The sequence below is a fragment of the Anguilla rostrata genome, chromosome 3 (genome assembly GCF_018555375.3).
Source record: "Anguilla rostrata isolate EN2019 chromosome 3, ASM1855537v3, whole genome shotgun sequence".
Classification (NCBI taxonomy): Eukaryota; Metazoa; Chordata; class Actinopteri; order Anguilliformes; family Anguillidae; genus Anguilla; species Anguilla rostrata.
In genome coordinates, this window is record NC_057935.1 from 66,722,917 (window position 1) to 66,749,869 (window position 26,953).

Below are 26,953 nucleotides of genomic sequence, written 5' to 3' on the forward strand. Positions count from 1 at the left end.
GATGGATGTGTAAAAAGCCCTCTTGACAGCACCGGACTGGGCATTTTGGGTTTTTAAGGGAAAATATCATTGTTAGGATCATATTTGCCTGTTCAGACCCTGACGCAGTGACCCTCTTATGCATACTTTATAGTTCATTTCTGGTGTGGCTTGTCCTTTTCACAAATCTGTTCAGCTTAAATCCTTTGGGTTGTTCATCCCCATTTATTTGCGTTTCTTGTTACAAAACAGTATTCTTGTCAATAAAAAACAAAAAAATTTTAAACAAACATTCTGACTTGATATATATATATATACGTATACATAGCGGAAGGTTGTCTGTTGTGACCTGCCCGTGAAGATAGATTGCTGGCTGTGCTAGACTGATAGTCTACGCTGCACTCTGTAACCACACTGTGACTGTCCGGGGTGAAAGCACTGATTACCGAAACCGTTCCTGTGAACTTTAACCTTGGGAACGGGGGGGCGACGACGCCCCCTCTTCCCCGTCCCGCGTCACCTCAGGAAGAGACAACAGGATTTCAACAGAGACCTTCAAAAAAAAACGCACACGGGTCCTATAACTCGACTCACTTTGTCCAAGTAAGGCCACCTTTTCACCTCTTCGCATTAAACGGGTCAATCAGCTGTCTGGGGGGTGGAGGGGGGGGGGGAAGTGCTTCGTACAGTAGAAGGCCGTACTATTTCGGTGGGGGGAGGGGGGTCCGTTACATATTCAAAACAACTATACGTGTACATACAAAAAAAAAGGACAAAACTGAAAGGTTTTCAGATGGTGCCCATCACCACCTCACTGGTTAACACTGCAGTCAAGTCAACTTGATGGAAAGAGGACATAGTCTTTTGTGTGTAGGGAGAGAGACAATGTTCATGGTTCATCTACTGTTCGATTAGTGATGCCTGCTGGCGGACTCCTCCCCCTAACTGCAGTCCTCACGGAGGGAAACGCCCTCGGCGGCGCCGACCAATCAGATCTCCACATCGCTCTCTTTGTCGTTGTCGTGGTCACCGTCGTAGAATTCGTTAGCTGCCTCTGGCCTGTTAACATGAATGAAGAGGAAAGCATTTATCATCGGGCTGAATAAATGTTTTTGTTTAAACAGTAAAAAAGGACAGGACTGAAATACGGTAGTAAGGGGATATGGATTACGAGCATGACTGAAACTGCCTTGGGCACTGTGAACTGATGGATGGAAAATGGCCGTTGTTTAATGGTGGCGATTCCCTGGCTGCTCAGTGCAGCTCCATTCAGAATATGAAACAAAGAGCGGAGCATTCTTTGTTGCAGTACAATACCCAGCCCTTTCACTTCCTGTGCTCGAAAAGAAACTAAACCATGCAGCCACTTGTTACCCACTTCTTCATAAGCACTTTTGAACTCGCATAAGAAACGTAGTAAGTTTGAGGACAAAACACTGCATTAAGCCCGTCTGGGACCATCGTTTAACTCCTGCCCCGTCAGTAACGGGAGTCAGCCTGCACCTGCAGTATGGGGGGGTGTTTGGGGGGGGGGGGCTCACCTGGAATAGTTGTCTTCCGAGCCCCGTTCGTCAGGATCGGCCTCGTCCGTTCGCTCGTAGCTCAGCAGGTCCGAGGGAACGTCGTGGATCTGGACGCTGGGGGCGTGGTTCAGCATCTTCAGGTTCTCAAAAACCGTGGAGCGGATCTGCTCCAGGTACTGAAGGGCACAGGGGAGAGGGCAGAGGGCAAAGGTCAAAGCTTAGGAGTGGGTGTGAAAAGGAGAGGGCGGAGCCAAGCATGCAGGGATCCCCACTGACCTGTCTGGAGTTCTGGTTCTCTATCCTGGTGCTGACATCAGGGTGGAGCGTGAAGTCTGGGGCAAAATACTCAAAGTACTCTGAGAGAGAGAAGAGGAGAGAGGGGAGAGGAGGAGAGGAGAGAGAGAGGGAGAGGAAAGGGGGAGATCAGAGGAGAGGAGAGAGAGGGAGAGAAGTGAGGGGGGAGAGAAGCAGAAAGAGGGAGGGGAGAGAAGAGAGGGGGAAGAGGGTGAGGAGACAGGGAAAGAGTAAAGATGCAGGGAGGGTGGAGTCACACAAGGAAGCAGGTAGAGTGAAAAAACAGGAGGTAGAAAGGAAACAGAGAAAAAAGAAATGGAGAAGGAAGGAGAGGAAGTAGAGAACAATGGACCAAACAGGAGATCATATTCCATCTGACATAAGAACAAAGCACAGAAGACCCTTCACTACAAACACATCTCACAGAAACCACACAATACTTCCGTAGTTCCTGTCATACACACACACCATGTGAACATTGGAACTTCGAGCAGCCCACTCTCTGTGCTCCACTGCGACCACACAGCACTTTCACACTCACCACTGTAGGGCAACTCGTCACTGATGGACTCCTCCACCAGCAGAGAGGTCTCGTAGGTCCTGAAATGGCACAGCGCAGTTCACTACACGACACAGAGACACTCCAAACTTCACACGACTTAAAGCACTGCAATCACTCAAGATGAGCCAGACAATTTTTTTTTTAAATATACAAAATATACGATCAGAAAATATCAAAAAGTTACTGATAATATTCAATATCATTTACACCATCTCTGGCACTGACATATAAAAAGCACTAGATGTGAGATACACACCAACCGGCTGCTGTTTTCACAAGGAAACTCTTCTTTTAAAAATACCATAGAACAGTATTCTCACTCTATGCACTCACTACCCTTTAGGTTATAATCCAGTGGTACCCAACCCTGTTCCTGGGGATCTACCATCCTGTAGGTTTTCACTGCAGCCCTAACAAAGCGCACATTCTTCAACAGCTAGAGATCTCCTTGAGCTGCTAATTAGTAGAATTAGGCGTGGCTAAATTACGGTTGAAATGAAAACCTACAGGATTGGTAGATCTCCAGGAACAGGGTTGATTGCCGCAGTTCTAATCGAAACCTAACTGCCCAAATGACTGTCACCACTGCCCCGAAAAACAAAGACACCATCACGACAGCCCGTGACAGTTTTGCGTCTCCACTGCCTGTCACGGAAACTACAAAGTCACAGCTGTACGTAACGGCAATGACATCACTAACATAAACTGTCACCACTTCCCATAATAGTGATGCCCTTTTTCGCTGTGGCCTCCAACGGTAATGACAGCCTAGCATTTCGACTTCCTATCACTACAATGACACTGTCACCCAACCGCCCCTGTCGGTGATGACACACTGTGACATCACTGCACAAGGCCAAGCCAAGGCAGCCAGCTCCACCCACCAGCATCGGGCCACATTGCGCACGGTGTACCCTCCTCCTCCGAGCACCAGCAGCGGGATCTTGAAGCTCTTCACAAACTCCACACATTCCCTGCGGATAGAGCAGACAGCCCATTACATCACATTCAGACCACATGACCACTAAGTCTTATTCAACATGCGGATTTACCTTTCACATTTAGCTCGTAAACGAATTAGTTGTATGATTAAATGAAAAATACTTGTCTGAATGGTTTTTAAAAATACAGTTCAGAAGCCAGACATGTTTATAAAGCCTTGTGCATAGCTACCCTCTAGCGCCCCCTGGTGTAAATTTAACACTGCAGGCCAGATTACAGAGGTTTCATATTTTCTTCCTCAAATTTGCAGATTAACGTAATCTCCAGCAGGTGGCAGTATGCGTTTGCAGTTACCGGCTCATTTGGTTTACCAGGTCACTGACGGGTTCGTGGGAAACTTACCCATGGCCTCTTATGCTGAGGTTAAAACAGCCCAGCCTGTCACAGCCCAGGGAGTCGGCGCCACACTGTGGGAGAACAGAGTTACTACTACCAGTGACCCCAGACGCAGAAACAAACGACGATAAAGGTGCTAACGGCTAGGGCGTCAGCAGGGTTCTCACCTGGAGAACGATGCAGGTGGGCTGGTAGAAGTCCACCACTTGCTTGATGACAGGCTGGAAAAGCTGCCTGTAGCCTGAAAGACGACAGACATAGACCGACCACCTCAGCACTTACAGAGTAACCTGCCCAAGTAAAATCACACACTAAGGATCTCGGCGCTAATGAATTTATGTGGTGTGGAAAGGCCAATGGGCTTATGGATTTTAATGAACCTAAACAGGCTACCACATAATTCACGCATATTTTCCTTACAAAACTTTAATTCCTCAGTAAATGCATACAGTAAATATATACTGAGCATGACCTATCTGTGAACTCACAAACTGCAATACTGGGGTAGCAGCGTGGGTTCAGTGTTGATGGGATTTGGTCTATAATGCACATGTAACCCGCAAGCTGCTCCACAATGCTGCTCAGCAAATGAGTGATGTGTAATGACGATTAGACGTGTTAATCAATATTTACTCAGAGTCTATCAACAGAACGGCAGTGCATTACTGTACATGACGGTAAACCGCAGAAATGAAGAAGGGGAGGAGGAGGAGGAAGGAGCAGGAGACTCACTCTGATCATCAATCCCGTCGCGGAGCGGAACGTTCAGGCAGTAATACCGACCGCTCTCCGCCCCCACCTCGTACATGTCACCTGGAGGACGTCACGCGCACACGCACACACACACACACACACACACGCAGACAGGCACACACACGTAAGGTACGGTCATCAACAGCCCTCAAACAGCTGCTTTGCTTGCCAAGTCTGCCCCTACAGTTGAGTGCGGACGTGACTTTACCTGTTCCGGGGAAAAAGTAGTTCCCGTACTTGTGGAAGGACACGGTCATGACGCGGTCCGTCAGGTAGAAGGCTTCTTGCACCCCGTCGCCGTGGTGGATGTCGATGTCGATGTACAGGACGCGCGGGTGGTATCTGTGAGAAACGCATGAACGTGCATTATCCCTCTCCGTCGGTAAAATACCACACACTCACCGCACCGGGGAACCCTCTCATCTTCTCTAAGGCCCGGGAAAATTTGCCATGACGATCCTTTCACCCACTGGATCCTTTCTGTGACATCGACAGCGGCCCATCAATAAGACGGCCGAATAAATTCACCATTTGTGGCGAAATTAAAGCAGACAGAGTAATCAATAAGCCTGGTGTTTGAGTCTCATCTCACGGTTCATTTAATTTCTTCTACACTCCGCACTCTTCTGCACTAAATTCTGTGTTCAGTAGTCCTGAGAAGTGGCCCCCTTTCACAGCCGTCATCTCCAATTTGAACCGAGTGTAAATGTGGGAAATCAATGTGGAGGACTTTGACTAGTTAAACGTGGTTTCGCTGAAGAGAAACATCCTTTCTGTTCACTTCGATTTTGTCCAACCACAATCATTACACAGATGTAATAAAAGGAGAGAAACACCACAATCATTACACAGAAGTAATGGACAGAAAATCACTGCGTACTTACTTCAATAGTTCCAGTATACTGATGACAATGTCGTTCACATAGCAAAATCCAGAGGCCTGAGGAGAAAATGTGGACATACAAATGATGTGTCATTTTTGTTACTTAAACATATTAAATATACAAAGAAGGCTTTAATGACAGAAAACAAGCAACATGTTAATCGCGTAACGTTTATTTATTTGTGGAGTTGGACGGTTACCTCAAATTTTTTGGCGTGATGCAGACCTCCAGCCCAGTTTATGGCGATGTCACATATCTGTCAAATATTCTCACGTCATTGAAACAGCATTGACCATGCATTCAGATCTGAAGCCAGAGCGGAACTCGATTCGTTTCCTATCTCTACGGTAAAACCCTTAGGTACCGTCTTTGTGGTGATGATAGTTTTGATGGTCTACCAGTTCTTGCACGGTTGCTAGGAGTCCCATTTTCCCTTGCAATAATCTTTTAAATTCCAGTTTTGGAAACTCCTGCAGTTTTTTTTACCTTCACCTTCCTTACGCAGTTGAATTATATTATATCTAATCTCATCAAAAATATCTCCTTTAAGCCATTTCAGTTGCACATGACAAATAAATCTGCAATGCAGCTAAGGTCTGTGTGTGGGGGGTTGTCTGTTTGAATGTTAGAGCCACTTTTGAAGGGCTCTAACAACATCATTGACACTTTTGGTTGTTTTGTTGATTGGAAGGATGGAAGACTTAAAGTGGCAGTAGGGTGCACAAAAGAACGAGTGGACAAATACTGATAGATCTGATATTAAACGTAGTGGTGGAGGTTTTTCTGTCATTTTCAGTGAAATACATGTTTCCTGCATCATTATCTGACAAAAAAAATTTGCACTGATGACTGGATTTCACTGGACATGCGTTTGTGTCAGTGTGCATGTCTGTGCGTGTGAGCGTGCGTGTGTGTATGCGTGTACGTGTGTGTGTGTGGGTGTGTGCATGCTTCAGAGGGGCACACCTTATGGTTTAATTGCGTTGCTCCCTGAAGAGAGGCCCCAGTGTACCTGGAGCAGAACTCAAACAGGCCAGGAAACACAGGGCTTGGAGAGGACAGGAATCAGCATTAATACAATTGATGTTTAAGCCATGCAGACAGAGAAGAACCACTCTCATCTGTCCGTTCCATCTAAAGCAACAACCACGGGCTACAATGAGTAAAGACGACAACAATTCATGTGACACTGATGTTTCACTGAATAAAAGCAAACTTCCAGTTCCTTCCGGACAAGTGAACTGTTATTTCTTCTCTTAGTTTATTTAATTTTTTTTGTCGTTGTTGGCTTTATTGTACAGTATCTTAGCACCATTGCAAATGAGGGCTCCCGCCCTCAATGCGTTACCGAGAATGTTAAATTAGTAACGAATGTGAACGTTGAGACTGACTTTTCCCCACACCTAGTCTGTCATGCAAAGGTGGGTCATCCTTACCAGTCATCTCCCACATTGAAGGTGTTGAGACTCTTGGTGAAGCCCTGCATGTTGTTAGGGCTGACCTTCTGCAGGAAGTCTATGTAATCCTCAGAGTGGAACCGACACATATCATGCTGGGAAGCTTTATATGGCTTGAACACCTAACACAGACAAATACACAGAGATATTACACGATGCATATGACATCAGCCATTGGACAAAACAACATTCCGCAAAGGCTGATTTCTGAGGCTAAAATATGAAATAAAGATAAAGTCAAATGAAATGTCTTGATCAAGGGAAGTAATGTAAAAATCTATGGTATTGAAAGTACATAGCAATTGTATGTTCTCTGAATTCACCGTGAAACAAAGGCTACAGTAAAAAATTATAGCTCTTAAAAAAACGTTGATCTTAGGACCTTCTGAATCCCTATAAACATTCTTTCTAAAAAGTTGAATTCCGGTTTTCAGTGAAAGGTTACAGTCGTTGGGTCAGCTAGCATAATATTCACATTCAACAGAATAACCTTGAATCTCTGGTCGCAAATGAAACAGAAATGAATCAGAATCATACCATCATCTTTTTATAGAGGCCATAGTGCAGAACAAGACTATGCGTAAGGGAGAGACGGTGAGGTTTCATCGGGTGTCCCGCACCTTTGAGGATAACAAAAATAAAAATAGCCATCAAGAGTCACAATTATTGCTAAGTTACACCACTGCAGTTAGCTAGTTTCAGACGACATTGTAAAATGTAATGAATATTAGCTGAATTTACATTTACGTTGGTATTGCAATTAAGTTCGCCATAAATGCATTTATAATAATCCAATCTTAGATATTAGAACATTGTTTCCCCTCAAGATCTTTATTACGATAATGAATCGTGTTGAATAAATCACTGACATAATATGGGAATAGCTATTAGGGTGCATAGTTCAAGTTTTACATTAGTAGTTTCAAACACAAAACCATGTCTCGGTGAATAGTTTCCAAGACAAGTTGCATAAACAATAAGTGAATATCTGTTGCATAACACGGCGATTCACTTTTATCACGTTTTCATATCCTGCACTCAATATAACATCAATTAAATCGGTTTAACATCGATTACATGAACGATCGGTGTCACACACCGCACCACACATAGCCTAAAGACGTACAAAATCAACAGATTACAATCACTGAATCGAATAGTTACCACACCTATTCGATGATTAACGCTATTTGAAAGCTAACGTTCTATCAAAAGCTGATTAAGCTTTGCATTTTGCTTTCAGACCTGGCTGTAGTATCAAGCAGAATTAAACAGGTGATCGACAGGACGCACGAAAGATAAATATCATGTTAACTAACTGATAGTTAGGTGCGGAATTAAAGTTATCAAAACGTTAAAATAAAAAGAGAAAGCTAACGTTAGTTAGCCCGCTAACACAAGTCCCATTTTACCATAATGAAAGTTCCCCACGTCCGGGTCATAAAAATATGCAGTTCTATTCGTCATTGTGCGAAAACTGTATATAACCTAATGGACTACAAAAAATATTTTTCACGTTTAATTTTTTAAAATATCAGATAATCGGTGATTTGGTATAAATTAATTTTCCTTCATTTAGCTAGCTAACACATAGCCGCCATTGTAAACACAGAATAAAACCGAATCGACGTCATCACAGGTCGACATTAGAATCTGAGCATTGTAATGACGTATTCAGGGAGCGGGGTTCGGTTTAAAGTGGAAGTGCCATTTTTCGTATTGTAATAAACGTAAAACCGTAGCTTACTTAACTCACGAAACTACATCGTGTAGGCCCGTTTCAAAACACAGATTTGTGATTCATGTTAATTGTACTAGCAGTATCGTATCGCGTATGACTTGCACGTCATTATTTATTTATTGTTGGTAATGTATTGTGTCATTCCTCAGTTGCTCACAAATTAAATATAGGCTGTTGAAGCATGTACAACGTATGAATAAATACAGGCCAGCCTATTTATTTATATATTGATTTTATATAAATATATATATCAAGTTATGTTCCAGTTATCTGCTACTTTATATGTCGAGTCAAAGAGTGGAATGATGTAAAACGTGGCACGTGGTAATTTTCTGTAGACTATAATTTTATTCAATGCAGGTGAACTTTGTGTTTTCATCTTGCCCGCATTTAACCATGTTAAACACAGACTGTAGGATCTGTTTCTTAAGTATTAGAATAGCAAATATTCTAATGTACCTACCTAAACGTTTTTATTGCAGTTTCAAAGGTAATTTCAGCAGTTTATTTCAAGTCTCATGCGAGTCATCATATAAGCTAAAAAGGGTTTTAGTTTTTAATTAATTGAATAAATTCTCCAAAGTATATAATTTTTGCTACTTATTCTTCACTGCTGTTATTTTTATAAACATTCTGTTATTAGAATTGGATTGAATTTATGTTATAGCCAATCCAAATTCTACTCCGGTTATTAAAGATATCGACTAATCTCACTCAGGTCATGGTCGCGCAACGGGACTGGGTTATTTTCCCTTTAAATAACTTGGGAGAATTCCTCGCCCTCCCTCCGTTTACTCCGGAGCGAACCTCGTTTGTATTTCAGAAAGCAGGCGCATCTCAATGGTCCAAGCACGGGGAGGAAGACCTGCGATTATTACATCCCGGTGAGTCTGAGGTCTGGTCACTTGTGCTCCTGAGGGCATGTCTGCACGCGAGAGAGGGGCTTCATTGCCATTGCCTTCGATTCATTTGAACGCAGGGTGTACATGGCTTGCTCAGTGGGTAGGAAGATGGGCAGCGCCGTTTACTGCAAACGAATCAGGGAGGTTGTTTGTGATGCAGCAAAGACACAAGCGTCGGATGTGTTATTTGCAACAGTCGTGGCGATGTAATATGAAGACAGTTACGGTACTGATTTTTTTATCGTTATTATTATTTCGCTAACATGTTTTAACAATTATTTAATAAACAAAAATAGATAATCCGTGGATTTCGTAGCCATGATATTACAATTAATTGTACCCCCACACCCCTATGCGCTTTTTTAGAACGTTTAAATGATGGGTCGCGTTATCTCTTCCCGGTTTATTTGGTAAATGTGTTTTATCTCAGCGGTCTTTGCAACGCTTATCAAGATTGTAGACATTGATGCCGTGTGCCGTTCTCTAGGGGCTCTATAGTAAAACGCCAAGGGCAGATGTGTCACGGGCCACGCCGTGCTTATGCCACATAGTTATCGAATGGGAACTTGGAAAATATCGAAGATGCGGTATGCACATGCGGAAAACCACGTATTATTATTATTATTATTATTATTATTATTATTATTATTGTTATTGTTATTATTGTTATTATTATTGTTATTGTTATTGTTGTTATTATTATTATTATTTGATCACAATAGCCTTTTTGTCATGTCAACCCAAAGATTTGCAATGCTGAGCAAGTGCAAATGATTGAGCTAGAAAGGGACCAAAAAGACAGAAAATCTGTGAAAACATCTGAGCAGATAGGCCTACTGCTGTTTTAGAACCTGATTAGGTACACAAGGGAGGGAGGTCATTTGGATTGGCCCGAAAGAGAGTTGTAACTATATATTTCCTTTGTGAACATCATTAGAAATCAAAGAATTAGGCCTAGATAATATATAACAGTAACTGATTCTTACCGTGACTGTTCCTCTCACATTATTATAATTTATATTATCATGGAAGTGTTTCCCTTTGGTCATGCACTTACTGTAACAGAAGAAGGACCAGCTGAAATCAGGTGGAAAGAAACTCCAGAAAGTGTGTAATGTCCAGCACCCTTTTAAATATAAGAGTCTGTAGCCTACTAAATGAGACCAGCACCATTGCCAGTAGTAAACCCTACAATTTGACATGTAAAAGATTCCCAGCTTTTTCCAGAAAGGTAAGGACAAATTAAGTTTATAACACTAACACTGTCAGCTAAGATATAGCGTTCTGATACGACACTGGAATCTTTCAAGGAACAAGTAAAATATGGCAAAAGAAACATCTGCATCCCTGATCCAGCAGTTTTTTTTGCAGGTGTCAGTTGCAAGTGCACATATTAAGTGTTCCACACGTACAGTGTATTTTGCGAAGCTGTTTTTATGCAAAGAATATACTCTAGGCGTGCTGAGGCAAAAAGCAAGGCCTCTGAATCTAAGGTCTCTCAGGCCAGGGACACACAGTACATTTGAATGAGGTTTGGTACACTTTCAGAAATAAAGGTACACAAGGGTACAAATTCTGCACAAGTACAAAACTGTACCTCTAAAGGTACTAGTGACAAGCAATTGTACCTTTCTAGGTCCTGAACTGTACCTTTTTTTCTGAGAGTGCATATGTGCAGGACACACAACATCACCAAGTCGCTGTCAACCGCTGAATTTATCCTGGGACACCTCAGTCGTTTCGTGTAACAAGAGAAGTTGTTGTAAAGGTCACCAACGATTTTTCAATTGATGCTTGTGCTTACAGTAGGCTACACAGGCTGCCTCTGGACAATTAGAAATGGGCTTGCAGTATTTGGCAACTGTGTGAAGGTTTCAGCTAACTCTTCTGCAGTTGCTGGACAAGGGCAAATTCCGGTTGCCTAAAACCAGACAAGGAAGGGATAGGAGGTCAGTAAAAGCTGTGAGAGTATATTTTCCCACAGCTGTATTATATATTTTACAAATGATTTATACACATCATATACACAGGTCTAGTTTTTTTCTTTACATAAATCCAATAGGCTAAATTTTCATTTTAGACTGTAATATTCTCCAATATTTCACTAATGCCTGTAGTCCAGCTTAAATTAGGTATTATTATGTATGTGTTTATTAAGAAAAGTCAACACGATCATGCATAATGATTATGTTAATATAAAAATATTTGATTCATAAATAATAATCATCTAAAGAGATCGCGTGATAATGTTAGGATACATAGTTTTGGTAATGTTGTTTCACAATGTGAAGCCAGATCAGAACATGCTCGAGAGAGAGAGAGAGAGCTGCTTCAGAGCAGTAATATGGATAGCAAGAGTGAGTGAGAGAATGGTGGCACAGGTAGTGTTTAGCTACTCGGTCAGAAGAACTTTGATAACTATTGAAGGGTGATGGATAGCTCTGTGTACACAGATTACGTATTCTATGAGCGTTTGTGTAAGGGAGGGGCCCAGGTGGACCACGGGTATTCCCGAATCGACCATGTTCTCAAACTCCACGTATATAAACCATTTATCGGTGCATGTTCTGATATCGTAAGGGACGTGGGGGAATTGGGGTCTGCAGTTGGGCTGTCGGAATTGCACCCAGCAGGATGCAGCTCCAAATCCTGAGTGAGGCATTGCTGTCGTAACCGTGGAGAAGGTTGTTAATCAGACTCTTTTCAGTAAATCCTGTGGCTGTGTAAGTTGTCATGGAAACAGGTGTCTGCCAAGTAATAAAAAAAACAGTGAGGCATAGTCAATCGATCACACAGTTGAAAGAAGAGAACTTGGTATTATTAGCTATGTATTAGCTAAAGAAGCGGCTGAATATAGTCACGCAAGTGCAGCTTGTCTAGTCAGTGATTTTTACGGGCCATCGAAATAAATGTGATGTCATCACAGTGCAAGCTTTCAGCAGACTGTGGGATAGTGCTGAGTCACATCTCGATTCTTGCTGTTCATTTTATCGCGTGTGTGCTAAAATCATTGTTTTTTTCATCTTTCCCATGTGCGTCTTTTCTTTATACAAATGTTTTCCTATTAGGCTAAGTCTGTTTATCACGGAGCTTATTCTAAACTAAATAACTAATTGCAATGAAATGGGTGTTTCTCTTGTTGTTAATTGGGACTCCCAATAGTGCTGCACGCTGAGGTAGCAAAGACTTCTGTGACACTGAGAACAAGGGATCCTTTCGTTGTCATATAGCTCACTATATAGCAGCATTAAATATGTGCCTTATCAATTTGGCAACATCCTGTTTGGCGGCAACATCCTGTTTGGTGGTAACATCCTAAAGAACAGCTAGAAGACTGCATTTAAACTGGTAAAAGGGGTGCAGTGTGTTCCAGATACTAAGTTTTTAAAAAGCCAGAGCGGGAGCTGGGAGCTGGGAGCAGCAGGAGGGGGCCCTGGGAATATCATAATTATTTACTGAAGGACTCTAACTCTGGGGGTTACGGTTCAGAGTTCTTCCTCTCCTCACAGAGACCACGGGAAATAGACATGGGGGGAGAATATCCCAGCATGCTCTCAATTTCATAAGAAAAACATTTAAAATTACCGAAAACAGATGGGGGGTGGGGGGTGTTGGGGGTTTGTGTTTATGAAATTCTGTCAAGCTATTCTTACCATGCAATGTTCCTCCGCTGCACAGCTCTTTAGTACTGATCTTTGGCCGCTTCTTTACTGCATGCGAATTTCTCTGTGACATTAATTACAGAAATTCGCAAGTAGTTACTATTTCTATTTCAGTGTGATAGGATGTTTACTTCAGCTCAGATTTTTATAATGTGTTAGTTAATTCTTGCATGCGTGCCAGTGTTCATTAAACTTATTGGAATTTTTTTTTAGTCTCTCTAGACAAGAGCATGCGCTAAATTAATACAGGTAAATGTACTCACTGCTGTTTTATTGAATGATCAGCTGTTCAGCAGAGCTGTGCTAGAAGCTACAATTACTGGACAATTTGTCTCTGAGTTTCCGAGCAGAAGGTGTCGAAAAGACCTTTGAAAACTGTCAGTGGTGTGCGATCTAATAAATGATGCGGCTGGCTCGCAGACAGAGTCAGAGAGAGAGGGAGAGAGAGAGAGAGAGAGAGAGAGAGAGAGAGAGAGAGAGAGAGAGAGAATGGCGAAGCGGTCTCCTTCATTGGAGGAATGTGCCGCACGGGGGGTGGTGGTGGTGGTGGGGGGGGGGGGGGTTGGTGAGGACCGCTGTGTTCCCCTGGGGGCCTGTGAAAAATAGGGGAGGGTGTGTTCCAGGCCGGGCTCGGCTCTGCTGCCTGTGGGGGCTGATAAAGGAGCCCCCACTGCACGGCAGCGGGCACAGAGGGGTTATCTGTCCCCCGCACGGAGCCAAGATGGCCGAGACCAGCCCCTGCGGTTCCAACGGCGCGGTGTAGGAGACCTGCGCTTGACGTCAAGTGGCAGGGCTCCTGATAAGGGAGGAGGGGGCGGGGGGGGTGGGTTGTGTACCCTCATTCAGTCGCACAGGGGGGTAAACACACCTGTTTTGCTGCCTGCGTTCCTCTGTTGATCTGATCAGGGCTAGCGTCCGGGCAGAGTGAGGGTGGGAGCAAGCGAACGAGCGCGAGAGAGAGAGAGAGAGAGAGAGAGGGACGAGGATGACGGACCTGGACGCCACCAGCGGAGGGGAGCCGCACCCCCAGTACATGATCTTCCTCCTGGTCTTCTTCTTCTTCCTCACCGGCCTGCTGGGCTTCCTCATCTGCCACATGCTGAAGAAGAAGGGATACCGCTGTCGCACCGGAGACCTGGAAGAGGAGGAAGAGTGCAAGGACAAGCTGGCGCCAGGTAACGGCGGTGGTTGACATGGTAACAAACGGACCGCGGCTCGGCAAGATTCTCGAGATTCTGTGCTGCTGGAGCTCAGAATGGGTTCCTAGGGCTGACCTGTCGTTTGCTTGTGTTTTCTGGAGAGAGTTGATGGCTGTTTGCAGTGGAGCTCCGTCGAAGCTATTTGCTTGAATGCACAAAGTTAGGAAGGAGTATTGATTCATGCAAGGCGCTGTAAATCGTATCAAGCACTGCTTTCTGATTTATTTTATGAAAGGGTGGCTCGAGGAGTCTTTTAATTTGTTTGTTTTCCTGAGGGGAAAGAGCCTTGCTTTCTTCCAGAATCTCAGATCTGTTGCACATTATTTGGAAGCTCATGTACTTCACGGAGGGTTGCCAGTTATGATACAAGAGATGTGGTACAGTCATTGTACTTAATTGTCGCATAAAAACACTGATAGCTTCATAAAATATAGATAAAGGTTATGTGTTTTAGTCACACTTATGATTTAATCATGTCTGCATTAATGACTTTATTAGCACTGAAGTGTTTTGATTGGTCCAGCTTACTGTACACCCCCAAGCATGCTGGTGAACACAGGAATTTCAGTCAATAGAATTACGACACAGTGAAATTTTCAGTCACTCTTACATAATACATAAGGTCCCCCATGGAATCACACCTACTCTGTTATAGCTGAATTATCACTGGACATTTTACTGTGCAAACATTTACCATGAAAGGGGTTTGTTAGATACGCTCATGATCGTAACCAGATGCTATACTCATAGCACACAATTCCTCTCATATTTTCCAGATGACGGACCAGAGGAAAATCAGGACACCGTGGAGCAAATTTTGAAGTGCATTATCGAGAATGAAGGTAAGGCATTGTTCTCTTTCTTTTTTGGGTGCTGTCGGTGCATCTTGTGAAATTGTTCTTTGAACTGATGAAAAAAAAAAAATGAAAAGAAAGTGATGTGTAAGTGTATCTGTGTTTATATCAGCAGATTCTCATAAAAAGAATCACTGGTTACCTCGTGATTTCTGGATGCAACCTGAGCTGAATATTTTAAACATTGGGGGAGACTGTGTGCTGCAGTCTGTTTGGCTGCTGGCTTCAAACCCAAAGACACCCCCCCCCGGCCCCCCACGGGGGCTCAGTTCCAAGCTTGACATTTTCTGTACACTGAGCCTGTCTGTATCTGCAACCCTCTCTGCTTTCTGAATTTGAATAAAGTTCAGAAAATACAAATAAATAAGTATATTGAGTTCACATCCATGTTGACTTCGCACACAGAATCTGTGAACTTTTGAGCTTTTCTTGAGACACAACAGGCAAAGGCAGCTACGATTCGCTGTGTGACTCTTTAATGATCTCGTATGCTGTTGCACATTTTCCATAAACATTTTTTTTGCATACTTCATATTTCATATGATGGACATCTCTTCCAACCTGTCTCTCTTGCTAGCAAATATGGAGGCCTTCAAGGAGATGCTGGGGAACCAGAATCCATGTGAGCATAACGTTGCAAGGTATGCATCCCCAGCAATGAACGCTATGGAAACAAGAGTATTACGCTGCAACCTGATGCTCTCTGTAGATCCCTCTGTTGAATTTATTTAACCAGTTGCAGTTTGTACTGTAGAATGTGTATTACCGCTTTATATAGTATGAGCAGCTTACTAAGGTTACATTCTCAAGAAATGTGAAAACATTTTTGTGAGGAACAATGCAATTTATTTTGTGCAGCCATTAAGCTACTTTACACTTAGTGGAATGACTTCCATGCCTCTTTGTTAATCTTTCTGGCACGACTCCAAAACCGGATAATTCTCCCTGGTGAAATCAAACTGTTTAATAATGAATATGAGGAGCTCTTTGAAAAAAAAGGATTTAAGCCCAAAAGAGATTTGGGATCAGGCACATTCTGAAGGACGTGTGGGTGTTTTTTTCTTCTTTTTTTTTTCAAGATTGTGGTGATTGCATTGTTGTCACGGCAATAAATAGCCCAGGTGTCTGTCAGGGTGTTGGATGAGCTGTGATGTCGGGAAGTCTTGAGCACAGTCCAGTGAAATACTTCTTGGCTTGCATAGGGGCCTGATTAAATCTCTCATGTCTCGCATGAAGAGTACACTCAAGGACGTCGTTTCAGGCACATTGAAACTGCAGCGTTGTCGTCAGCTGACGCTCGTCCCTTTAATGGAAAGTCCGACCAGTCTTGGAGCAGTCCCAACCACATGTGAACGTTAAGCACAATGGATTTGTCCTTCTTATTTTTGGGTATGGGTGACTGATTTGTCACAAAAAGAGCGGGTGGGAATTAAGGCTGTTCTGCCTGCCCTAGGGAATCCTGAATAAACAGCCCCAGGCAGCACTGACGTGTGTGTGTCTGTGTGTGTGTGAGACTGAGTGTGTGTGTGTGTGTGTCTCTGTGTGTGTGTGTGTGAGAGTGTGTGTGTGTGTGTGTGTGAGACTGAGTGTGTGTGTGCGTGAGAGTGTGTGTGTGTGAGTGAGAGTGTGTGTGTGTGTATGTGTGTGTGTGAGACTGAGTGTGTGTGTGCGTGTGTGTGTGTGTGTGTGTGTGTGTGAGAGTGTGTGTGTGTGTGTGTGTGAGACTGAGTGTGTGTGTGCGTGAGTGTGAGTATGTGTGCGAGTGTGTGTGTGTGTGTGACAGTGTGTGTGAGACTGAGTGTTTGTGTGTGTGTGTGTATGTGTGTGTGTGAGACTGAGTGTTTGTGTGTGTGTGTGTGTGAGTGAGTGTGTGTGAGACTGAGTGTTTGTGTGCGTGAGAGTGTGAGTATGTGTGCGAGTGTGTGTGTGTGTGTGTGACAGTGTGTGTATTTGTGTGTGAGAGAGAGTGAGTGTAAGTAAAAGCTGCTGATTAATTTAGAGAGAGCGAGAGAGAGAGAGAGCCAGCAAGTGGTGCGCCGTATGACATAGCTATGAGAGCAAGAGAGTACTTAGAAAATAAGATCTTTTTTTTTTACCCCTCTCTAATCAAATCGTAAGTCTTGCAGCTGCACACCAAGGTGCTTAGTACTCACTGAACCCGGGGGGGCGGGGGGGTTGAGGGGGGGGGGGGGCGGATGGGAGTGGTGCATTCACTCTCTCGGCTGATTTGCAGAGACTGGCGGTTTTGGACTAGACCCCGCCCAGCGGAGTCAGGGCCGCCCATTTGTATTCCTCCCAGGCTCTCCCCCCCGCTCCGCAGCAACTGCGGTGGCTCCTGAGGGGGGCGGGGCTACCTCAGCCAGGGTCAGGGACCCGAGGCCGACTGAGCAACGCGCCGCGTGATTCGCTCGTTCGTCAGACACCTCAGAGAGACGACGCACGGGGTCGTCCGGGAAACAGCCGTGTTGTGTCACCGATTCGCTGTCGTTCCCGAGGCCTCCCCCCTAAGGGGCGTGTCTGCAGAGGCCGTGACTGTGAGGCGTCTGAGCACCACAGGTGCTGGAAGCCCTGTTGTTGTTTCGTCAGGATTATTTTAAATATTTCATTCTTCTCACCTTCACACTCAGATAACTTGGCTGGTAAGTGCCAGCCTCACCGAACCTGGATGTCTGGATGTCTCTGAACTCGCAGGCACATTACTGCACAGACTGGCTAGCTGCTGGCACTATAGTGCACTCGGTGCTTGGGATTGCCTTTTGCAGCTATACTTGAGGCCTGCTATAGGTTTTAATGGAAGGGTGTGATGAAGGTTAAATGCAATGTTGAAGCTCAAAGTGTCACATTTTCTGGTGTTAACAAACCCTGTTATTACCCTTTAGTACGGTGCAGTGTGGGGACAGTGTCTGTTATGATTAGTTTTCTTGGCGCCTGTTGTGGTTTTTTGGATGTGCGTTGTTTTTAACCACGTGCCCCCCCCCCACAGCAGGCTGCCACGCAAGGAGAGCCTCGGGGGGTTGCCCCCGCACCACCACACCGTCCACTCCGGCGCCGACCGAAACTCCTGCCACCTCTGCACCCAGAACCGCTCCAAGAAGGCTCGGCGCCGGAACCGCGTTCCCCGCAGCAAGGTCCGGCCCGGGGAGCAGACCGTGTTCTCCGTGGGCAGGTGAGTCAGCGCGGGCCCCCCCCCCCACAAAAAAAGGCCCTTTCTTCTATGCCGTTACATCATTGATTTGGAGGATTGATTGGTTGGGCCGCCTTATCTATTGCAGCGAAGCTTATATTATTATATTATTATCTTTAAATTATATATTATCTTTACTTTATGATCCATTTCATTACATCGCTATGTCTGAAGATATCCAGGTTAAACACATTTCCCTGGTGTACAACAACAGCGTCCCAGTTACTGGTGAGAAGGGCAGTTCAGCCTGAGCCAGCATGCTGCGCTGTCTCTGTGTGTCTCCCATCTCACCTGGGATTCGAATGCCAGAACATTCTGAGATGAGAACGGGCCTTTCAGCACATCCTGGCTCACATCCTCTTTGTATTAAAACGTTTTTAATATTGAAATAAAGAGAAACAATACCGCTGCAAGAACTCCTGCTCGAGATAATTGGGGGATAAATAAAAAAAATCAACAAAAACTTTTGACAAGTTAAAAAAAAAAAAATGTATTTGATACTTTCCCTGTGAACGTGTCCCCTTGATTTTGGCCGCAGGTTCCGTGTCACCCACATGGAGAAGAAGAACAGCCTCCAGGGCTCGCCCAACCTGCAGGCCAAGGAGTCCGTCGACCACTCTGACAACACCGAGCCCCTGGACGACCAGGAGGACCCGGCGAAGTCGCAGGAGGGGTACAACCTGCGCAACATGTTCACGCAGGTCAGCCCCACCAACGGCGTGGTCGCCGTGGAGACCAAGCGGAAAAAGAGCGTCACCCTGTTCCCGCCCTGGAAGAGCAGCGAGCCGGCGGCGGCGGCGGCGAAGAAGCCCCAGGAAACGGCGGCGGCGGTGGCGGCCGTGATGGAAGTGGTCATCGACGACGACGACGACGACAACGGCGACTGTCCCGACTCCACCGAGCAGCCGGAGAGCCCCGCCCCGCCGCCGGAAGAGGGCACGGACACCGACGTGCCGACCGACTCGGAGATGGCGGGGGACAAGGTCGCGGCGAACGGGGGGGACAAGGTCGCGGCGAACGGGGGGGACAAGGCCGGAGCGAGCGCGGGGGCGCAGGCCGCAGAGGACGCGGGGGCGGGGGACAAGGTGGCGGCGAACGGGGGGGACAAGGGTGGAGCGAGCGCGGGGGCGCAGGCCGTGGAGGACGCGGGGGCGGGGGACAAGGTCGCCCCGAGCGCGGAGGACGCGGTCGTGCCCGAGCAGCCCGCCCCGGCGCGGATGCGGCAGTTCTCGGTGGTGCGGACGGGGCAGAGGGCGGAGGAGGCGGCCATGCCCGGCGAGTTCGGCAGGGACGACATGGTGGAGATGGAGGACATTAAGGACTGCAGGGTGAGCGTGGGGGAGGACAGCCGGCACTCGTGGGAGGAGAAGAGGAGGTCTGTGCACACCCAGCACAAGTGGTGAGAGAGCTGGGGCGTCGGGGAGGGGGGAGGGGGGGGGGGCGCCAGCAAGGTGGAGCCCAGTCCCCGTGCCACAAGGCAGGGGGGGTGGGGGGGCAGCAATACGGCTGGACCCGAGCCACGCCAAAAACTACGCCCCCGGTCACTCACCGGGCCCCTGACCGGCACGACCCACGTGCCACGGGCAGTATTGAGAGCGGGGGGGGGGGCCTCCAGCCGAGGGGCGGCCCAATTAGCATCATCAGTCAGCGCCGCGCTGTAGCTCAACGTATGGGGCCGACGCGCGCAGAACTTGTCAAACAAAACAAAAATAATAAAAAATACAGCTACTATCATAATCCCCTTCGCTGGCCCTTCGCTGGAGAGCAGAAAAGCAGTGGGTGAGAGACACTCACCGCGCTCACCTGACTGCATCGGCTGACAGTGAAGAAGAAACGTCAGCCAGCACCGGACGCTGTGTCCTCTGTGCAGTGTACCCTGCGGCTTGACCGCTTTCCAAAACTGAACTCACGGAGTCGCAGCCACAGGCTTCCCTTGGAGGAGCTCCAGGCTTCCGTCTCTCAGCCTGTCTGTTTTAAATCCTCCACTCTTCCCTGCACTTTCCGCCCTGGCCGTCACAGAACGGGCGAGGCAATAACCAGACGGAGGGAAGGATTTGACGTCGTACAGGAAGATAAAAGTAAACAGGTTTAACTGAAGGGAAATGGTAAAATCTCACGTTTGCTATGTGACGGAGGGTCGCATTTCAGGTGTCTGCAGCCCTGGTTCTGGAGAGCCACAGGCTCTGCTGGTTTTCATTGCTGCTCTCCTTCGCACTTAGAATTGATCGATTTATCAGTTAATCAGCAGCTAATGGCAGTTAACTCACGTCGCCTGGTCACTTGGGTCTGAAGTGGGTGCTGATTTTGAGGTGAAAACAGGACCAGGTGGGTCCCCAGGACCAGGGCTGCAGACCCCTGCCTTATATTATAATCAGACAGACAACAATATCTTTTTTTAATTTAAATTATTTAATGTTGAATTGAACATTAAAGTACATGCCAGTTCAGGTACACTCCCCATGTTTTCACACCGCCCCCCCCCCTACTGGGGCCCATTACAGAAAGAAAACCATCTGGGCATTTCACCACATATTACATCACATGCATTTCCTACCTCCCATAAAATCCCCACGTCCCCTTCCATGAAATGTTTTCATACAGACATTTTCAGTCATACTCAGTGAAGCAGCCCAAAGAGAATCTGGTACTGATGTGACTCCAGGCGATCTCTTAGGACGACGTAACCAAAAAGGAGTCCAGAGACAACTATATAAATATGAATCAATTTTTCTTTTTAAATGACTGCTGTAATATTCTTACTGTATCCGGGTAAAGTCACAGAAATAACAATATTGATATAATACTTGGGAATCTCAAAAGCAGGAAAAGTCAATAAGAACTGGCCTGTATTTTCAACCCTCGATTCCTTCACAATAGGAAGAAAGTCACTTTCCTATTCTCTCTCTCTCTCTCTCTGTCCCTCCCTCCCTCCTTCCTTTTAAACCCAGTACTTCATACATTCACTTAAGGTTACCCTGTGCCTTTCTCAGTCTAAAAATACATCTGTTACATCTCTTCCACCAAAAAAAAAAAAACAAACATGATAAGAAATAGTTATCCTAGCCACCCGTTCAACCGGGGTCTGTCGCACCCTGCTGCTCCAAGTGTGTATTACACCCAAACTGCTTCCTCTTACCCTGAGTAGGGGTGATGTGAGACTTCTTTTTCCCTTAAACTGAATATGCACTAGTCTCTCTCTGACTGATACACACCTGTTACTTACATGTGATACACACACACCTGAGCAAACATAACTCCATTAGCCCATGTAGACATTTCACTCGACTTCCATACTCATAAGATACTGAATACCATTTTTTTTTGCTGTTTTTTCTTTTTTTAGTAGATCAACAAGTCCATCAGAGCTGTACATACTATATTTTATCGGTTTTAATTTAACATAGAATTTTCTAAATATGCATACTGGGATTATATAATTTTATTCATGAAAACTGAAAAATGTTGAAATGAAACTGCTGTTGTTCCATTATTATATGTGTTTCTGTTTGCTATAGACTTCTTTCATAAATACATACGGTAATCTGTAAATTTCAGGGGAGGAAACACAAACTGTGATCCATAGCTGAATGTACATGCTTAATCATAGAGGTGGCTGGGGTGGTCTACACCCACTAAAGGTGTAAAAAGAGATTTTTAAAACGAATAATATTATACTACAGTATACTATAATTCATAATGAGAATATCATCAAAATCACCTCTAAAATGGAAAATATTATTTATTTTTTGAAATAATTTATTCAAAGTTTAGTGGTACGAGAAGGTAACTGACACTTTGGCTACGTATCTACTGGCTCGGCCACTAACTGTTCACCAGCAACGACAGTAGAAAAGGTGCACGGGAAGGTCACGTCTCCACATCGAAGCACATCCACACGCAGCCGCAGGACGCCTCGGACGCGAAGGGCACGAAACAGAATGAGTGCGAATCGAAATAAGCACACCCACCGGTCACTGGCGCACGGCACTTTTCTGCTGGGGTCGGACGAGCAGTCGTCATCTCCCAGAATCACTCGCAGGAGACCACACCCCCCCCCCCACCCCCCCCTTCCCGCAGCAGTCTGCACCAGTCCACTGCGATGACAATACAGTTTCTCAATCATGTTTAAATCCCTCACTTCCTCGTCTGTTGATTGCAACTACTATATATAAATGTGTTCGTAATAGTGGCCTTAAATAATCCATATACTGCATGTGACATTGACAGAATCGAGCTGGAATTATTTGTAGAGAATCAAAAATAACAAGTGAAAAAAAATGCATATATCTGTGTTATGATTATATATAATACCTATGTACCTTAGGTAACGAATCATGTTAGTCTCAAACTTGGAAATAAAGCTGTGCAATGGTATTTGTTCTCATGACTTTAAAAGGACACAAAAATAAAAGAAAGCTATGCATTTTTACCAGCTCTTGGGAGACCCATGTCTTCGTTCTTTCTTTGCTTTGCTCACACTTAGCGGATACGGTTCATGACCACAAGACCCATTACAATTTGACTGGTAATCTTTGATCTTTCTCTGTGCAGCGGTTAATGCTATTCACAGCAAGCCGCCGAATCCTCATTTTAATTAGCAATTAGAGACCGAACAGATGGCATCCATGTTTTTAGGCTTCTTCTAACCGTTCGATTAGAATGAGTCCGTATGTCTTTTGTCCCAGTTTGTTAAACCTGTGTCACTCAGCTTAACAGACTGTGAACAAAATGTCTCTCACAGAGTCACCGTCAGACAGGCGATAACAATTTATATTCCTCATTCATAGTCATAGTCATTGGGCCTCATTCACAAAAATGATCGCGTTTGATCGTCAGCTGTGTGTAAGAACGTTTCCAAGAACATTTCAGCATTCATAATCTTTTTCTTATCTGTGATTGTTCACGGCTGTTTCCTCATGCAACTCACATAAACAGGACTGCACATAAAATTTACAAATAGCCAGCATTCATTATCTCATACACCAGGGATATGCACAAAAACAAAGGTATAGGAACATTTTTAAGAATAATTGAAACATAATTAAAAAAAACTTTTTTTCCCCCAATATTTGATGACATCAGAACATAAATAATAATTTAAATGTTATCACAGATGCTTCATGTCACAGGCTTCCATGCCCAGATAAGTATGAATTTAGTCTGGGCAAGAGAGGTTTTTTTTTTTATTGCCAGCGTGCTCATTTTAACTGTAATGTGAGAAAAAAAATCAGAGAGCACAGTCAACATTTGAAAATGAACCCCAGGGAATGTGCACAGTTGGACACACATTATACTGGACGGAGTGTAGCACAGTGGGTAAGGAACTGGACTTGTAACCAAAAGGTCGCAGGTTCGATTCCAGGGTAGGACACTGCCGTTCTACCCTTGAGCAAGGTACTTAACCTAAATTGCTTCAGTATATATCCAGCTGTATAAATGGATACAATGTAAAATGCTATGTAAAAAAGGGTTGTGTAAGTTGCTCTGGATAAGAGTGTCTGCTAAATGCCTGTAATGTAATAATACAACTTATAAATGCTCAAAACAGCCAAGTAAAGTAACACTGTGCGCATTTTATTTCCTCGCTGGGCAAGGACCCTGTTCCATGGGGGCTCAGGTATCTCTGAGAAGCAGCTCAATGAGAGGTGACTCCTGCAGGACAGGTGAAACTAAACCTCCCAGCACGGCTGCGTTCAGTCAGACAGATCTGTCTTTTACAGCACCGCGGCTGCGCAATCTGAAACGATGACACAACGAGAAGAAATACAGAACAACAGAAGCGAGCAGCCCATAAAAGAGCGCAACTCGTTGAGCTTCCATTTATGAAAACGGTTTTAAAAATACGATAACAACCTCAAATAACGTGATCAGGCAGGTTTTTTTTTTTAGGTTTGAAACAAAATGCCATGTCAGGCACTGTCATGACCAGCCCTTTGATGCACAAGAAATACAGAGTATTATTGAAATGTAACAGGAGACCAAATGAAGGGAAAAAAGGTTCAAAAAGATGATGTTGCAAACACTGATTTTCACGTAATAAAACAAACGATGAGGGTAATGAACGGAACGGTATGGTAAGAACAGGGTTAACCTTGGTGGTGACCTCGATGGCGAAGAGTTGGTCCATAGAGATGACAGCAGGAGTTTGTCTTTATAAAGTCCTAAGTGTCCCACCCAGAGACAGATGTCCCCACCCCTGTCTAAACCGGGTCCTTCAAGGCACAGGGGAGTTCCTGTGTGACGGAGGAAGAGGAGGTGCTCGGACCTGGAAAAATGACACACACACACAGCTCGTCAGTTGCTTGGTAACCTAGTGACCCTAAACCATTAGTAAAATCGTACATATGAGATTGGAATGCTCTTAACTGAACGTTCCGATGCTGATGTAACAATCAGTGCTGGTGTTTGAAATCAACGGGAATTCTAGAACACTAAGACGTGCGTTCATTTATAAATGAAGGCACACGCCGCTAAATTGAGAGAAGCATAAATTCAGCTGACGGCTCGTTTTCTACCCACCGGCCGTATGCGCCTTGACGAGAGTTCAGGTGAGCTGTGGACACTGCTGCAACTGTCTGTATGCATGGGGGGGGGGGGGGGGTGGCAGGCAAAGAAACAAAAAAAAGAAAACAAAGAAAACTTGGGAAACCAAGGCTGAATCCACCAAAACGAAGTATAGTTAAGCACAGTTAAGTACACTTACTGCAGGGTACCGTTAGAACACTTAAGCACAGTTCAAATCAAACTGTCAATAGTCAATATCAAAAACTTGTCAGTAGTCACTACCTCCCCTGGAGTCGAGCAGTCTGTGCAGGTCCTGGGGCGGCCCCAGCAGCCTGTCCTCCAGGTCTCTCGGTGAGGAGCCACGCGCGGACCAGGAGCCCGGGCAGGAGGAGGAGCCATGCTCCTGAGGAGGCGGGGCTCCAGCGATGGGAACAGGAGGCGAGAAGGGAGGGGGGGTCGGGGAGGAGAAGCACTGCAACCCGGTGGTAGACATTAGAGATGGCATCCAACCAGCACACAGAGCAATGAGAGAAACCATAAGTATTTCACTGCAAATGACAACGACATATAAAGTTGTTATATGTAGGCGTGTGCACATGTGCGCAAAATTAATCTAGTGCTCAAACAATTAGAGATACTGCTCCAAGTCTGAAAGTACACTAACCAGACCTGGAACCAAAGTCCATTTTGTCTGTTTGAAAAACGTATTAAAGCAGCTAGAGTCTTTTAAGAGAGGAGAAGGAACGTGAACACATGGATCAGCAATGGGCAGATATTACTGCTGGGTCTGGAGCTTCAAACCAAAATTGTATTCATTCACCAAATTACTTCAGCATACTTTAAAAGCGCAAAGCGCATATCATATCTTTTACCACAAGGGGGCACTAGAGACCACGTTTCTGCTGCTCACAGTACCCATTTCTGGCGTTCTACTCTTGGGTATACATTACCAAGGTTGCACAACAATAGCTCTTCAGTAGGGCCCCAGGGCCATATTACCAGCATTATTTACCAGGCGAGACTAAAGCATTTGAACACATAAATAACCTCTTGCACTGAACAAACGTAACCATTCTGGCCAGTTTCAGGATTGTTACCCATATTTAAGCAGGAAAACCCTGGAAAGCTGTCGGGGCAGCAGTCTAGAATTTATACCCCTCCTATTAACTGACTTTTTAATTTTTCATAGATGGATTTACCACAAGCTGCAATGGATTTTTCCTGGTGTCTGTACGCATCCTAGGCCAGCGCTTCCCAGCCGGATCCAGGTTTTCAACGTGTTGCACCTCAAGCACACCTGATACTAATCAAGCGCTTGATTAGTTGCATCAGGTGTGCTTGAGATGTAACACATTGAATACCTGGATCCAGCTGGGGATCCCCAGCAGAGAGGTTTGGGGACCACTACCCCTTGGTTAAAACCACAGAACGGACACACCGCTCACCTCGTCCTCGTCCTCCTCTTCCTCCTCCTCCTCCTCACCCTCCCCGACCAGCTCCACCACCAGGGAGGGGAAGACGCCGACGCGGCCGTCCAGCTCGCCCTCCCAGAAGCCGTCGTCCACGTCGCTGTGGCCGCAGCGCAGGAGGCGAATGAGCGCCCCCTCCTGGAAGGACAGCTCCTCTGCACTCTGCCCGCAGTACTGGTACAGCGCCCGCGCCAGCCCTGCGGGCGACACACAGAGTGGTGACATCACAGGTGCCATCCATCCAAGTGCTGACAAACCTGTCAAATCAGCCTGCTGTCAATCAATAAATCAGTCAATCAATCAGGCTTTGTTTACAGAGCATATTCCATACAAAAAACAAAACACAACGTGCTGAACACACAAAAAAAACTATTTTTCTGTTGGGTGTGGGGGGGGGGGGGGTCAAAAGGCCTGGGCTAAAAAGTTTGTTTTACTCTACAATTTTTGGGGGTCCTAGAGAGACTGCATATGCACAGGGCTCAGAATTTTGTGACTGACCCTTGCAAACAAGTATGTGATGAATCATACAAAAGTCAAAAGACCTAAAACTCAGTGAAAGGGTAGTCTTTTGAAAGACATGTTAGAAAAGTCCAGAGAGATGACATATCATATCATTTCCAGATAAAATGACCAGGCGATTATGTCTGG

General features: G+C 45.2%; 3 protein-coding genes across 8 annotated transcripts in view; 1 reads left to right on the forward strand and 2 right to left on the reverse strand.

Moving 5' to 3' along the window:
- Positions 1-180: 180 nt before the first annotated feature.
- hdac3 (histone deacetylase 3) lies at positions 181-8,431 on the reverse strand. Of its 2 annotated transcripts, none has more exons than XM_064329399.1 (15): positions 8,203-8,431; positions 7,328-7,410; positions 6,770-6,912; positions 6,300-6,381; positions 5,533-5,589; positions 5,334-5,389; positions 4,658-4,791; positions 4,429-4,509; positions 3,864-3,937; positions 3,703-3,767; positions 3,243-3,332; positions 2,338-2,396; positions 1,779-1,858; positions 1,521-1,678; positions 181-1,038 (listed from the first exon to the last, which is right to left on the reverse strand). In XM_064329399.1, the coding sequence occupies exons 1-15, from the start codon at positions 8,255-8,257 to the stop codon at positions 969-971; spliced, it is 1,287 nt and encodes a 428-aa protein (XP_064185469.1). In that variant the 5' UTR covers positions 8,258-8,431; the 3' UTR covers positions 181-968. The 2 variants fall into 2 exon arrangements, with proteins under 2 accessions (XP_064185469.1, XP_064185470.1); XM_064329400.1 differs by lacking the exon at positions 8,203-8,431 and adding an exon at positions 7,960-8,111.
- A 794-nt stretch (positions 8,432-9,225) lies between these two features.
- Positions 9,226-26,041, forward strand: rell2 (RELT like 2). 2 transcript variants are annotated; one of them, XM_064329403.1, is made up of 8 exons: positions 9,226-9,415; positions 14,002-14,270; positions 15,071-15,136; positions 15,726-15,789; positions 18,132-18,314; positions 18,871-19,417; positions 19,535-19,731; positions 26,026-26,041. In XM_064329403.1, coding segments are annotated over exons 2-8 (1,248 nt in total). In that variant the 5' UTR covers positions 9,226-9,415; positions 14,002-14,080; the 3' UTR covers positions 26,027-26,041. The 2 variants fall into 2 exon arrangements, with proteins under 2 accessions (XP_064185473.1, XP_064185472.1); XM_064329402.1 differs by lacking the exon at positions 26,026-26,041 and having other exon boundaries at positions 9,228-9,415; positions 19,535-22,764.
- LOC135251705 (F-BAR and double SH3 domains protein 1-like) overlaps positions 23,253-26,953 on the reverse strand; it is a 28,129-nt gene continuing 24,428 nt past the window's right edge. For 2 of the 4 annotated variants that reach the window (XM_064329396.1, XM_064329395.1), the window contains 4 exons: positions 26,282-26,502; positions 25,119-25,308; positions 24,852-24,907; positions 23,253-24,597 (listed from right to left, as the gene is read on the reverse strand). In XM_064329396.1, coding sequence (XP_064185466.1) covers positions 24,252-24,597; positions 24,852-24,907; positions 25,119-25,308; positions 26,282-26,502 — 813 coding nt within the window. In that variant the 3' untranslated portion in view covers positions 23,253-24,251. Of the gene's footprint in view, positions 24,598-24,851; positions 24,908-25,118; positions 25,309-25,579; positions 26,503-26,953 lie in introns of those variants that run through there. The other 2 variants (XM_064329397.1, XM_064329398.1) reach the window with 2 other exon arrangements.

Bases quoted from the DNA above. Each gene is read 5' to 3' on its own strand.
- hdac3 (XM_064329399.1), bottom strand. From the start codon at position 8,257: ATGACGAATAGAACTGCATATTTTTATGACCCGGACGTGGGGAACTTT. The intron at 5,590-6,299 runs GTGTGCCCCTCT...AATATTTGACAG, and splicing joins CAACGCAATTAAACCATAAG to ATATGTGACATCGCCATAAA. The intron at 1,859-2,337 runs GTGAGTGTGAAA...TCTCTCTCTCAG, and splicing joins TGACGAGTTGCCCTACAGTG to AGTACTTTGAGTATTTTGCC.
- rell2 (XM_064329402.1), top strand. From the start codon at position 14,081: ATGACGGACCTGGACGCCACCAGCGGAGGGGAGCCGCACCCCCAGTAC. The intron at 14,271-15,070 runs GTAACGGCGGTG...CATATTTTCCAG, and splicing joins CAAGGACAAGCTGGCGCCAG to ATGACGGACCAGAGGAAAAT. The intron at 18,315-18,870 runs GTGAGTCAGCGC...TTTTGGCCGCAG, and splicing joins ACCGTGTTCTCCGTGGGCAG to GTTCCGTGTCACCCACATGG.